The sequence below is a fragment of the Zeus faber genome (genome assembly GCF_960531495.2).
Source record: "Zeus faber genome assembly, chromosome: 13".
Lineage (NCBI taxonomy): Eukaryota > Metazoa > Chordata > Actinopteri > Zeiformes > Zeidae > Zeus > Zeus faber.
Window position 1 is genome coordinate 3,872,975 of NC_137198.1, and position 14,647 is coordinate 3,887,621.

Consider the following 14,647-nt stretch of genomic DNA (forward strand, 5'->3'; position numbering starts at 1 on the left):
GGGGCAGTATTGTCGTTTGGGACAGTAGAGTGGTGGGGGAAGTAGGGTGGTTTTGGGGAAGTATTGTGGTTGGGCAGCAGGGGGATTGGGGCAGTAAGGTTGTTCGGGACAGTAAGGTGTTTTGGGACAGCAGGGTGGTTTGAGGCAGTATTGTCATTGGGGCAGTAGGGGTGTTGGGGCCAGTATTGTGGTTTGGGACAGTAAGGTGGTTGCAGGCAGTAGGATGGTTTGGGACAGCAGGGTTGATGGGGCAGTAGGGTAGTTGGGGCAGTAGAGTTGTTGGGGCAGTATTGTGGTTGGGGCAGTAGGGTGAATTGGTACAGTTAGGTGGTTGGGAGAGTAGGGTGGTTGGGGTGATAAGGTGGTTGGGGTAGTTTTGTGGTTTGGGACAGTAGGGTGGTTGGGGCAGTAGGATGGTTTGGGGCAGTAGGGTGGTTGGGGCAGTAGACTAGTTTGGGGTAGTATTGTGGTTGGGGCAGTGGGGTGGTTTGGGGAGGTATAGTGGTTGGGGCAGTAGGGTGATTGGGGGCAGTAGGGTGGTTGGGAGAAGTATTGAGGTTTGGGCAGTAGATTTTTGGGGCAGTATTGTGGTTGGGGCAGTAGGGTGAATAGGTACAGTAAGGTGGTTGGGAGAGTCGGGTGGTTTGGGACAGTAGGGTGGTTGGGGTAGTATTGTGGTTTGGGACAGTAGGGTGGTTGGGCCAGTAGGATGGTTTGGGGCAGTAGGCTGGTTTGGGGTAGTGTTGTTGTTGGGGCAGTAGGGTTGTTGGGGCGGTAGAATGGTTGGGTGCAGTAGGGTGGTTGAGGCAGTATTGTGGCTGGGGCAGTAGGATTGTTTTGGCAGTATTGTGGTTTCAGGTAGTAGGGTTGTTGGGGCAGTAGGGTGATTTCAGGCAGTAGGATGGTTTTGGGTAGTAGGGTGGTTGGGGCAGTCAGGTTTTTTGGGGCAGTAGAATGGTCTGGGCAGTAGGGTTGTTGGGGGCAGTATTGTGGTTGGGGCATTGTGGTGGATTGGGACAGTCAGGTGGTTTGGGACAGGAAGGTGGTTTGGGACAGTATTGTGGTTTGGGGCAGTAGGATGGAGCTCCTCTGCAGTATCTCTGGGGTGGAGCAGTTCTGGGGGTTCCTCTGCTGATGGATTCATGTATATTCATCGGAAGGTTAAACATCCTTTATCTGAAACTTGGATCATTCATTTTGCTCAATAAATTAATGAAAAAGTTTCATGTTTTTTGTTAATTAATTGGATTCTCTTGATGTAGTTTTGGGATTTAAACAAAGAAATTCTAAAAGGTTCACTAAGGTTCTAGCAGTACAACAAGGTCTCCGGTCACGTTTATTTATCAGTCTGCAACTGTCATTTGTACTCATTGTGTAAATGCACTGCTTATACACTTCATTATTCATCATGTAGGAAATAATATGAAGAACATTGAGAGATTGATGTTGATGTAGTAACATGCTGATGGATAGATTTATTATTATACTCCACAGGAGACTCCTCACGTAATGCTCTGCTCCAGCACCAAACACAATGTTTGAAAGGAGAAGAACCAGACTGATCAGCTCAATGGACACTGGTCTGTTGAATAAAAGTCTTCCTTTGTGGTGAAATGCATGCTGGGAAATCAGAGTCTGTCCAACCAGGACTTCTTGAACTTGAGTTTGGAGCAGAAGTCGTACTGTGAACGACGACGACAACACACATCCTGTGTTGTCATAGCTACCCTGCCATCCCAGACAGAGAGTTCAGCAGCTGGAAGTAGTTGTACTTGATGTCGTACTCCATGTCGTACCAGAAGTTTACTGCAGTACAAAAACAACAACGAAAAGGTTTACTTAGAGACAACTTATTGTTAGTTGTGGAGTAGTACTGTGTTAGTAGTACTGTGTAAGTAGCACTGTGTTAGTAGTACAGTGTTAGTAGTACAGTGTAAGTAGCACTGTGTTAGTAGTACAGTGTTAGTAGTACAGTGTTAGTAGTGCAGCAGTACTGTGTTAGTAGTACAGTGTTAGTAGTACAGTGTTAGTAGTGCAGTAGTACTGCGTTAGTAGTACTGTGTTAGTAGTAGTGTGGTGGTAGTAGTACTTGTAGTACTGTAGTACCTGCGATGCAGCCCTGCGTCTGCCTGACGTGGTGGAACCACAGCGACGGCAGGTAGAGCATCTCCCCCGGTCGCACGGTGCAGCTCACAGGAGCAGAAGCAGCGTAGTCTGGGAACTGGACCAGGTCCGGAACCAGAGGGTCCAGAGGGATCCAGGGGACCTGGCAGAGGACCAAGCAGGTTTCAGAGGTCAGGGGGCAGTGGCTCAGGAGACAGAGCGGAAGGTTGCCGGTGCGATCCCCGGCTCCTTCTGTAACCGTGCTGAAGTGTCCTTGAGCAGGACACTGAAGCTGACCTGCCGCAGGTTGATTAGAAGTGATTGAGTGTGGACTCTAATGAGGGGTCAGACAGCGGGGACCTTCTGGAGCCCCGGGAAGGACCCCTGGGGGTCCCCAGACCCCTCGTTGAGAACCACTGCCATAGATGCTAGCATGTTAACATCAGTGACCAATCAGAGACAAGACACATGCGTTACAAAAAGACTTGTGGTGATGAAGAGGATTGTGTGAGTAAGACAAGGACGGTGAGGAAGAGGAGAAGGGTTAGGAAGAAGAGGGTGTGAGGAAGAGGAGGGTGAGAAAGAGGAGGGTGTCTGTGAGGAAGGGGAGGGTGAGAGGGAAGAGGAAGGTGAGGAAGAGCAGAGTGTGAGGAAGAGGAGGGTGAGGAAGAGGAGGGTGACATGAGGAAGAGAAGGAGGGTGAGGAAGAAGAGGAACCTTCTGAGCGTCCATCTGATCCTCCACCTCAAAGCCTCCATCTGCAGTTTGTCTGTAGACAGCCGGCTGGTACAACCCTGACACACACACACACACACAGCAGGTGGTTACCATGGTAACCAGTCAGTTTCTGTACTATGGCAACTGGAGATGCGGCGACGGTTGCCATGGTTACTGTAGGGGATGAAGGGGCGGTCGGTGGGAGGATGGAGGATGAAGCGCTTCTCCCCAGAGATCACACAGTACAGGTTCTCATAGTGGTCCTTGTGCACTGCAAAACACACACACACACACACGTGATGTCATCGTTACTTTCAGTTTAATACTTTATTCGTGACTTCAAAAGATGTTTTTACGAGACTCAACAATGTATTTCAACATTAGGACACACACACACACACACACACACACACACACACACACACACACACACACACACACACACACACACACACACACACACACACACACACACACACACACACAGCTTACTGGAGGTGATGGCTTCCTCTTCTCCCAGCCAGAAATTTACAGCATCAGGTAACTTTCCTGGGAGACATGACTCCTGGTTAGTGTGTGTCTCTGTGTGTGTGCATATATATATAAACACACACACACACACACACACACACACACACACACACACACACACACACACACAGTATATATACACTCAGCGGCCCCTTTATCAGGTACACCTTGCTAGTACCGGGTTGGAGCCTGTTGCCTTCAGAACTGCCTTCATTCTTCGTTGCATGGATTGAACAAGGTGTTGGAAATGTTCCTCAGAGGTTTTGCTCCATATTGACTTGACAGCGTCACACAGTTGCTGCAGGTTTGTGGGCGGCACCTCCATGATGCCAAGCTCCCGTTGCACCACCTCCCACAGCTGCTCTACTGGATTGACATGTGATGAGGGTGGAGGCCGTTGGAGAACAGTCAACTCATTGTCATGTTGAAGAAACCACGTTGAGATGCTTTGAGCTTTGTGACGTGCTGCATTATCCTGCTGGAAGTAGCATCACAAGATGCTGCACTGTGCTCATTATGGGATGGACACGCTCAGCAACAACACTCAGGTACGCTGTGGTCTTTAAACCATGCTCAGTTGGTACTAAGGGCCCAAAGTGTGCCAAGAAAATATCCCCCACACCATTACAACACCACCACCAGCACCAGCAGCCTGAACCCTTGATACAAGGCAGGATGGAGCCATGCTTTCATGTTGTTTACGCCAAATTCTGCCCCAACCGTCTGAATGTGGCAGCTGAAATGGAGACTCATCAGACCAGGCAACGTTTTTACAATCTTCTATTCCTCCATTTTTGCTGAGCCTGTGCCAATTGTAGCCTGAGTTTCCTGTTGTGCGCTGCTAGCGGCACCCGCTGTGGTCTTCTGCTGCTGCAGCCCATGTGCTTCAAGGTTCCACGTGTTGTGCGTTCAGAGATGCTGTTCTGCAAACCTTGGTTGTAACGTGTGGTTATTTGAGTGACTGTTGCCTTTTTATGGTCTGGAACCAGTCTGCCCGTTCTCCTCTGACCTCTGACCTCAACAAGGCATTTTCATCCACAAAATTGCCGCTCACTTTCACTATTTTCTCTTTTTCGCACCGTTCTCTATAAACCCTAGAGATGGGTGTGCGTGAAAATCCCAGCAGGTCAGCAAGTTCTGAAATACTCAGACCAGCCCGTCTGGCACCACCAACCATGCCACGTTCAAAGTCATTTAAATCCCCTTTCTTCCCCGTTCTGATGCTGGGTTTGAACTTCAGCAACTCATATTCACCATGTCCACATGCCTAAAAGCAATGAGTTGCTGCCATGTGATTGGCTGATTAGCTATTTGTGTTAACAAGCAATTGAACAGGCGTAGCTAATAAAGTGGCCGGTGAGTGTACACACACACACACTGTATATCTGTCCCCCTCATGTCCACAGTCTGTGGACATGAGGGGGAGCATCGTACAGTGTTGTATCAGTCCAGGCTATTTTCATTCTTCATTAAGTAATAATAATGATAATATTCACAATATTACGATTATTATTATTATTATAATAATAAATATAGCTGCAGGCTGCAATACACAGGGTCCAGTGTATTCCTTTTAGGTATGTGCTACAGTTTTCCGGGTTCTGTGAAACACATCACAAGATACAAAGATAACAAACATGGTGGACTTACGTCTCGACCAATCAACATGGACTTACATCTGCATGTTTCTGTTCTGCCGTTCAATTTAAATATTCCTGAAGAACAGCGTTTCAAGAATTCTGATCGTCCCTGGACACTGTGTCATCCAGTTATTTTAGTGGTGACATTTTCATTTATTACGTTTGAGTTACATTTTCAATACGTTTTGTTCCATGAAATACGAAAAACGTTGTGGTATTTCTGTGAGTAATTATTACTGCACGGCTTCTATTTTTCCGATGCCTCGCTGGATCTGGAACGCATCACTGAGTCGTGCATTGAGTGGATTGGACTCCACGTGGTTATGTGTTTTTGTGGACGACAGTTTTTAGTGTTTTTCATGAATCCGGCAAAGTAATGAGACCAAAGAGATAAAATATCAATGGAACAGATCCACAGACATCAACCAGGTAAGAAAGTACATAAATATATATACGTAAACGTATAGTTTGTAATCTCTAAATACTACAGAGTGACGGTGAATCAGAACCTGCACATTTATAGTAAATAATATGATGACGTCATAAAGCGTCTTACTGTAAATATAATTTATAGTAAAAATTATGACGTTATAAAGCGTCTTACTGTAAATATCATTAATAGTTAATAATATGATGTCAAATCCTCTTACTGAAATATCATCTTGTTCATTTGTTTATGGACAGTGGCATGTCAATCAAGCAGGACCAGCTGAATACTTGGGTATTTCACTCATTTCTGCTCCGTAGGTGGATCGAATTGCATTTACATTTACATTTTAGTCATTTAGCAGACGCTTTTATCCAAAGCGACTTACAATTGTTCAAACACCGACGGACGCAGCCATCAGGAGCAATTAGGGGTTAAGTGTCTTGCTCAAGGACACTACAGCATGCTAGCAGGAGGAGCCTGGGATCCAACCAGCAACCTTTAGATCACTAGACCACCAGCTCTACCTCCTGAGCTACCATCCCCATAATTGGATGAAAGTTAAACGTCAAGATGTACCAGTTCAAACGAGACCCCTGTGTTCATAGCTTATGTCATTGTTGTGTTCCAGATACTTTTAGCCGGGTTGGACATATTTGGCGTTGAATGCATTAGTGTCTGTGATTTGGTGTCAAACTGAATTGGTTTTTCACTAATTCCCGCTCCATATGTGGATCAATTTGGATGGAACTTGAACCACGAGATGTCTGAGATGTCCCGGTTCTAACGACACCGCAACCGTGTCCATAACTGCAGCGGTTGTCCTGTCCTGGAAAATAATTATCATAATAATCTGAACAATAACAATAGAGTGGAACCATATTTATAATAATAACAATAATAGTGTGTGTGTGTGTGTGTGTGTGTGTGTGTGTGTGTGTGTGTGTGTGTGTGTGTGTGCACCCACCCAGAGCCTGGCTCATCCAGGGAATGTGCGGCTCCATGTCTCCTTCTAGTTCTGGAAGCTCCTCCGTCAGGTTGGAGCATTGCTTCTGCACATAGAACACCCCCCGCTGCTCCACCTGCAGGACAACCATAATACTACAGGTACCAGGAGTACTACAGGTACCAGGAGTACTGCAGGTACCAGGAGTACTGCAGGGGGCACAAGGGGTACTGCAGGGGTTACCAAGTGTACTACAGAGGTAACAGGAGTAGTGCAGGCACCAGGAGTACTGCAGGAGGTACCAAGAGTGCTGCAAGGGTACCAGGAGTACTGCTGGGGGTACCAGGAGCACTGCAGGGGGTACCAAGAGTACCTCAAGGGTACAAGGAGTACTGCAGGGGAAATCAGGAGTACTGCAGGGGAAATCAGGAGTACTGCAGGGGGTACTGACACAGTATAAGTACTGACCTTTCCCTCCACCACGTCCAGCAGGGAGGAGAAGCTCATCCTTCGTTCCTCGGGCATCATGAAACGCTCGCCGCGCACGGCGTCTGCATAGCCGTCGGGCGTCACGGCAACAGTGATGACCTTTGACCCCACCTTCTCCCTGGGGGAGGGGTTAAAGAGTGACTTTTAATCAATGTAACTGTATTGATCCCCCAGTTGCAGAACTACACAACTGTAGTACTGCACCTCTGTTGTACTACAGTACCTGAGGTAGCCGGGCGTCCAGTGAGACAGCGCCCTCCAGTGGTTGAAGGCGTTGCGGACGATGCAGGGTTTGTTGGGAGCCACCCAGCGGCGGTAGAAGTCCAGGGGGATGGGGGGCTGGTCCAGGTAGGGAACCGCTCGGTCCAGGTACAGCTCTGGAGACAGAGTACTAGTATTTATGGTACTACTACTGTACTCCAATATGACTAGTATTTTACCGTAGTAGTGATAGTATTTTACCGCAGTATTTATAGTATTTTAATGTAGTATTTTACTGTAGCATTGATAGTATTTGACCATAGTATTTAACCGTAGTATTGATAGTATTTTACTGTAGTATTGATAGTATTTTACCGTAGTATTGATAGTATTTTACCGTAGTATTGATTATATTTACTGTAGTATTTAACCATAGTATTGACAGCATTTTGCTGTAGTATTGATATTATTTTACTGTAATACTTTACATAGTATTTTACCATAGTATTTTAAATTAGTATTCATAGTATTTTACCATACTATTCATAGTATTTTACTAGAGTATTTTACCGTAGTATTGATAGGATTATACCGTAGTATTTTAATCCAGTATTGATAATATTTTACCACGGTATTGATAGTTTTTTCTGTGGTATTGATAGTATTTTACCGTAGTATTGATAGTACTCTGCCGTAGTATTTTACAGTAGTATTGATAGTAATCTGCCATCGTATTCTACCGTGGTATCGATAGCATTTTACCGTAGTATTTTACCTTAGTAGTGATAGTATTTTACCGTAGTATTTTACCTTAGTAGTGATAGTATTTTACCGTAGTATTGATAGTATTTACCGTCGTATTTTACCGTAGTATTGATAGTATTTACCGTCGTATTTTACCGTAGTATTGATAGTATTTGTTTCAGTAAAACTCACCTCGCGCTTCCTGGGAAAAGTCTTTGAAACATTTCTTCAAAGCTTCGGCTTTTCCCGCCATGACTCCAGTTATTAATATGATAATATCATAACTTCCTACAAGTTCTTCATAATAACACTCATAATGAAAACAAAGTGAAGCACTGACAGGTCGGCGACCATGCGTCAGTGTTTACATCCTGTACGCACGCGCACAGTCCGCTCCTCTTCTTCCAAGCTGCTGCACCGCCCCCTGCTGGACGGAGGGGTTGGTTCATTTCATTCACTGTGATGCTGTACACGATTTACACTGCAAACACACACACACACACACACACACACACACACACACACACACACCAGAACAACACTGAACATCCATCAGCAGCTTTATGTCTTCTGCATTTTCACTGTATTTGATGGTAAAAGATTGTTACAGTAAAACTAATATATAAGGAAAAGGCAATGAGGCTGCACATGCTGCTCTTGGTCTGGTTGGACCACAGCACCTCATCTACATCACAACATGTTCTCCCTGAAAGTCCCCACATCCACTGCACCACATGCATCCTCCAGGCCCTGGAGCGGCGCTGCGTCCTCCAGGCCCTGCACCAAATGCATCCTCCAGGCCCTGCACCAAATGCATCCTCCAGGCCCTGGAGCGACGCTGCGTCCTCTAGGCCCTGGAGCGACGCTGCGTCCTCCAGGCCCTGGAGTAGAGGCACGCGTGCAGGGGATGGCGGTCATGCCTTCCATCACAATGCCCAAAAAGCTCTTCAACTGGCTTTAGTAATGGAGAATATGGTGGGTGGTCAATGACCCCGTTGACCCCCTCTGATTTCTCAGTGAACACTTGGGTCTCCACCTTGCAGCAGGTGGTGCCAACTGGTAAATGAAGCATCGTGGCATCGTGGCTTGTGATTGGTGTTGCTTTCCAGAGGAACACGAGATTTTAATTTTTGAAGGCTGTGTCTAACGTAGGGAACTGTGTTTAGTGTTTTGCATAAAGTGTGATTTGGAATTGAAAACTGAGTGTCAAGCAGAAGTGGTGCCTGTGATTCCGCAGACTTGCTCTCGGGATGTGGTGCAGTCAGGGGTCAGCGATTGTGTATCAAGTTCCAATTTAGTGTGTAAACAATTGTGGAAAAACTGCAACAACATCATTTAACTCAAGGAACTAGTTCTGACCTGGGAACTAAGAGGAAAAACATTGAACTGAATTTCTCAGTGAGTTATCCCAATGCCAAGCAGTGGTTCTCAACAGCGGGTCCGGGGACCCCCGGGGGTCCCTCCCGTGGCTCCAGAAGGTCCCCGCTGATTAAACTGTGATTTCGGCTAAATGAGAGAACGTCCGGTAACGACTGTTTGAGCTCCCTCACTAGAGTCCACACTCTTCTAGAGTCCACTTCTAATCGATAAAGAATCTGATCAGACCGGGTGGAGCTGAGCTCAAACACCGTCCCATCAGATCGTGGAGAGAGGATCCGATTTAAATCCTGCAAAGCGGTCGTTCAAAACCAAGAGGGAGGCGAGGCCTCAGCTGTTCTATCTCTATTTATTTACAGTCATTAAGCACGTTGTGATGAAGTGCTTTGCACCTATTCCCCACCGCGCCCAACAGCCATTAAACCAAATAAAACAGAATAATAAACAAAGATTATAATATCGATCACTCATTCATCAAACATGGCCAAATAACACCACCTCCACCTGGTTGGGTGTAGCTCAGCCTCCTTCAACTCTATTAGATCTGGTTCTTAATTTGAATCGGGTTGAACTTGGTGTGATCATCTGTGTGGTGTTCTTATTTCCTCTGAATTGTTGGGTGGAGGTGACTTTTACCTCCAGCAGGTGGCGCAGTGAGGCTCCACCCTCAGGCTGCTGCGTCCTCTGCTCCGTTTCCAAACGTCACGGCTCTGAGATGAAGAGCTCGGAGCTCCCGGGTCCGGATGTGGACGAGGTTCGGATCTAAAGGAATTAAGACGAAATTGAATATACCTTCATAGACTCATGTCTTGGAAAATCTACATTTTTATTGTTCTGTTGTTTTAATGAACGTAAATAACCTGATTTACCTGATTAACTTAAATAACCTACTTAACCTGATGAACTTGATGAACTTGATGAACTTGAATAACTTGATGAACTTGAATAACTTGATGAACTTGTTAATTGAACTTATTAGTTGATGCACTTTGTGTGGCATGTGGAAACTTGGCTGATTGATTGATTGATTGATTGATCAGGTGAGGTGCTTTGATCGGCTGCAGCTGCCTCAGAACTTGAGAACCTGGTTCTGCTCAAATGAAGATCCAACATGGACGAGTCGGCGCTGGAGCGTTACTTCGACAACTCCATCGCTAATGTGAGTTTCAAGTCCAGGACTCAAGGGTTAAAGTCCAGGACTCAAGGGGGTTTGAAGTCCAGGACCAAAGGGGGATAAAGTCTTCAACCCCATCCCTCCCTCCGTCCTCCCGCCCGTGACCCTGTCCCTCCCTCCCTCCGTCTGCAGGAGACATCTGACCTGTTGGAGGAGGACCTGGACCTCCAGGATCCTTCCCAGGATGCTTTGCTGTCCTCCACCACCGTGGAGGAGAAGAGCCGCGTTCTGGACGACCAGCTGGACCTGAGCTTCCTGCCGGAGTTCAGCACCAAGGGGCCTGGAGACAGTACACTGCCTTATTAGTGCACTGCCTTATTAGTACACTACTTAAAATAATACATTGATATAAAAATAATACACAGCTGTGTGGAATGCTGGATTCTGATTGGTTTAAGCGCAACCAGTGACAGTTATTTCTGAATAACGACCGCTGTCTGCTAATGACTGTTGCCGCGGGAACCACTTCTCCCGGTTTCACTGCATCTCGAGCAGGGGTCTCAAACTCAAATGACCTGGGGGGCCCCTGGTCAGGTTGTCTTCTTCTAGAGGGGCCCGTGTTGAACCTCAAGGGAAAAGTGGACGTTTGTTTTGTTCTCCCACACAATAGTCCGGTCATCCTGTCAGAAATATCTCTCATGATTTATTTCTGTTTTATATTTTGAAAACATTAATATTAAACATTAACATTACTAATGAAACAAATATTTGCGGGCCAGATTTTTCAATATATTATCCGGCCCAGGAGCCGGATGTGGCCCCTGGGCCTGTAGTTTGAGACCCCTGATCTACGCACTAACGCTCGCAAGTGGCACCTTCTGGTGGCGCTACTTAGAAACGACTGATGTGGAGTTGAGCGCTGACGGAGCTGCTCTTTGTGACCAGACGTTCCCATCAAACAGGAAGTGGAGCAGAAGCGGCTGCCAACGCCTCCCAGGACAGCGGGGTCTTTGCAGACTACTCATCCCAGAATACAGCGTCTCAGCCCCCGGCGGAGGCCACGGCGGGTCCTGGTCTGGGAACAGGGGCGTCGCCCTTCTGCTCCATGACCCCGATGACCCCCATGACCCCCATGACCCCTGTGACAGAGCGGTCTGGGATCATCCCCCAGCTGCAGTGAGGGCTTTTAAAATGTTTATGGTTCCGAAGGTGGAGAGCCAATCAGCTCCTTCCGAACCCTCTCGCCTGCGTCCAGTGCTACTGTTACTTTGCTTTTTGCAATATTTGTTTCCATGATTCTATTTAGCATTTGGGGCGTTGTCGTAGTAGACTACACAGATGCGATTTGGAGGACCTTACAAAATGGTCGACCCCATAACATGTCCACTACGGTGAATGTGCTGCATTCAAAATGACGTACTGCGCACTACATACGTGTGTGTACTGTCGTCCAAGAAGACCTAATTGACGAGATCAGCTGGATTCTGTGATTTTAGATTAAGGATTTGGCAGATTAAAATTTGACGAAACAGATCAGAATCAGTTGTTCAGCGGGGTAGACACTGACCGGGGGCCATTCATGACCATGGGCCGTACCTGACCGGGGGCCGCCCATGGCCTGGGGCCGTCACTGACGTGGCTATCCCTGTGCAGGAACATCGTTTCCACGGTCAACCTGTGCTGCCCCCTGGACCTCAAGTTCATCGCTCTCCAAGCCAGGAACGCGGAGTACAACCCCAAGGTGCTTCACCGCTGCTGGAAGCCAGCCCCCCCCCCCCCCCCCCCCCGCAGACAGGAAGCCAGGCCCCCCCCCGCAGACAGGAAGCCAGGCCCCCCGCAGACAGGAAACCAGCCCCCCCCCGCAGACAGGAAGCCAGGCCCCCCGCAGACAGGAAGCCAGCCCCCCCCCCCCCCCCCCCCGCAGACAGGAAGCCAGGCCCCCCGCAGACAAGAAGTACTGAAAGCTGTAATGTTTGCAGCGTTTTGCTGCAGTGATCATGAGGATCCGAGAACCAAGAACAACAGCTTTGATCTTCAGCTCCGGAAAGATGGTCTGCACTGGAGCCAAGAGGTCCTGTCTGACTCTCTGCATGCCTGTCTGTCTGCCTGTCTGTCTGACTCTGCATGCCTGTCTCTCTTCCTGCCTATTCTGCGTTGTCTATTCCCTGTGTAGCAAGGCACTAACATTGTCGGGATGGGGGTTGCATTCCCTGTGTAGCAAGGCACTAAACATGCAGGGTTGGGGGTTGCATTCCCTGTGCCCTGCAGTGAGGAGCAGTCCCGTCTGGCAGCCAGGAAGTACGCCCGCGTGGTGCAGAAACTGGGCTTCCCTGCTCGCTTCATGGACTTTAAGATCCAGAACATGGTGGCGAGCTGCGACGTCTGCTTCCCCATCAGGCTGGAGGGACTCGTACTCACACACCAGCAGTTCTCCAGGTTCCTTCCTCCGTTCTCATTGGTCGATAGCGACAGTCCGTTATTTTTTAATCATGGCCATTAATCTGTTAATAGTGACCGTTGCTACGGGCAACCACTTCTCCAGGTTTCACGTCTTTCGTATTACTCTGCTACATGCTAATGCTAACTCTAACTAGCGACCACGCCTGTAATATCTGAATCTCCAACATCCAGTGCAACCAGACGGTCAATTAATAACCTCCTTCAGCCAAAATGTGTGTGTGTGTGTGTGTGTGTGTGTGTGTGTGTAGTTATGAGCCTGAGCTGTTTCCTGGTCTGATCTACCGGATGGTGAAGCCTCGTATCGTCCTGCTCATCTTCGTGTCTGGGAAGGTTGTTCTGACCGGTCAGTTTGGGGTGTGTGCGTGTGTGCACTTCACTCAAATTGTAAAAATAAAAAGTCATTGGGTAACTTAAACAGGTGCATGAAAGGTGCAGTGTGTAGAACTTAGGGAATGGGCCGCCGTGTTGCACCGCCATGTTTCTACAGTAGCCCAGAACGGACAAACCAAACACTGGCTCTAGAGGGGGACTTTGATGTTTTTTGTGTTTTCTTTTGTTGCACATGAAGGCCACCGTAGCTCCTCCTGCGGGGTTGCAAGGGGGATGGGGGTGGTTCAGTACACCACTAGATGACACTAAATTCCACAAACTCACCTTTAATTTGTAACTACATGTTGGAAGTTTTCTCAACGTAACATTGAATTTAAAAGCATCAGAACAAATGAAATGTTATTATTATTATTATTATTATTATTATTATTATTGTCTGTTCCAGGAGCGAAGCATCGGGAGGAGATCTACGAAGCGTTTGAGAACATCTATCCCATCCTGAAGGGATTCCGCAAACAATGAAACACTGAACATCAACATCCCAATATATAACCAATAACTTATATCATCCATCTGTCAACAGATCCGTTTGCTTTGTTTTCTGCTTTCTTTTTAGGAAAATGGGTTCTGTCTGTCAATAAAGACTCCACCAACTTCTGTCACGCTCCGCCTGTTCTTCTTATTTTCAGTCATTTACATCACGTTACAAGGGTTAGCCGTGCGTATGTCCTTTACACATGTGCCCCTTACACATGTGACCTTTACACATGCCATGTGACCGTTAGACATGACGTCCATCGCTCTGGATATGTGTTTATGATCAGTTTATTGCTCTTGTGACGAGACTATTTAACAACCTGGTTTGACCTCAGAGCAGCGTCAGTACATTGAAATCACATGTGACTCGACAGTTCAATTTTAATGTGGAACTGGACGACTGGACTAAGGAGACAGAGTGATTAGAAAATGAATATTCATTGATGGTACAACGTTTTAAGAGTAGACACCTGGGGTCTGTTCCGGGAAAGAGAGGAAGAAAAGGGTATTTTCTGGAAGAGAGGGCGAGAGATCTTGGCTGGTTATATAAAGTCTGGTGACCTCCACCGGCAGATGTCACAAAAGGTGTAAAAGCGGAACATTGCTTTGTGACACAAGTTTGACATTTCAATAAAGATGGTTATGTTCGTAAGCCACAGCACTATTAGAGTAAATAACATGACCTTATATGGTCACATGGAAAGGGAACGAAATGGTGGTAAGTGTGATGACACGTTAGTGGAAAAACTGCATAATTTTACATCAGATTCTAAAAGGAAGATGAACTAACACATGGAACTGTTCTTTCATTTGCTTCCTCTTTCTAATCATCACAGATGATACAGAATGCGGCGGTGCCACTGCTGCTCAACCAGCCAAAGAGGGCACACGTTACTCCGTTGCTTATCCAGCTCCACTGGTTACCTGTAGCCGCTTGGTTACCTGTAGCCGCTGGCATCAAGTTCAAGTCTCTGATGCTGGCCTACAGAGTGATTACTGGGAATGCTCCCACTTACTTCAATGCTCTTGTA

General features: G+C 47.1%; 2 protein-coding genes across 2 annotated transcripts; one reads left to right on the plus strand and one right to left on the minus strand.

The window, feature by feature from the left end:
* Positions 1-1,330: 1,330 nt before the first annotated feature.
* jmjd7 (jumonji domain containing 7) lies at positions 1,331-8,161 on the minus strand. The gene is made up of 9 exons (XM_080012276.1): positions 7,991-8,161; positions 7,077-7,230; positions 6,833-6,971; positions 6,386-6,500; positions 3,313-3,369; positions 2,996-3,091; positions 2,821-2,897; positions 2,107-2,266; positions 1,331-1,806 (listed from the first exon to the last, which is right to left on the minus strand). Exons 1-9 carry the CDS (start codon positions 8,049-8,051, stop codon positions 1,724-1,726), a joined length of 942 nt encoding a protein of 313 aa, XP_079868402.1. The 5' UTR covers positions 8,052-8,161; the 3' UTR covers positions 1,331-1,723.
* A 3,233-nt stretch (positions 8,162-11,394) lies between these two features.
* On the plus strand, positions 11,395-13,618 carry tbpl2 (TATA box binding protein like 2; the record flags this gene model as incomplete). The annotated part of the gene is made up of 6 exons (XM_080012358.1): positions 11,395-11,465; positions 11,943-12,030; positions 12,269-12,360; positions 12,558-12,725; positions 12,998-13,092; positions 13,525-13,618. 6 exons carry the CDS (start codon positions 11,395-11,397, stop codon positions 13,599-13,601), a joined length of 591 nt encoding a protein of 196 aa, XP_079868484.1. The 3' UTR covers positions 13,602-13,618.
* Between the last annotated feature and the right edge of the window lie 1,029 nt (positions 13,619-14,647).

Excerpts from the sequence above, each read along its gene's own strand:
- jmjd7 (XM_080012276.1), bottom strand. The coding sequence starts at position 8,051 with ATGGCGGGAAAAGCCGAAGCTTTGAAGAAATGTTTCAAAGACTTTTCC. Across the intron at positions 3,370-6,385 it reads CTGGATGAGCCAGGCTCTGG|GAAAGTTACCTGATGCTGTA; the intron begins GTGGGTGCACAC and ends CATGTCTCCCAG. Across the intron at positions 2,267-2,820 it reads ATCAGATGGACGCTCAGAAG|GTCCCCTGGATCCCTCTGGA; the intron begins GTTCCTCTTCTT and ends GTCCTCTGCCAG.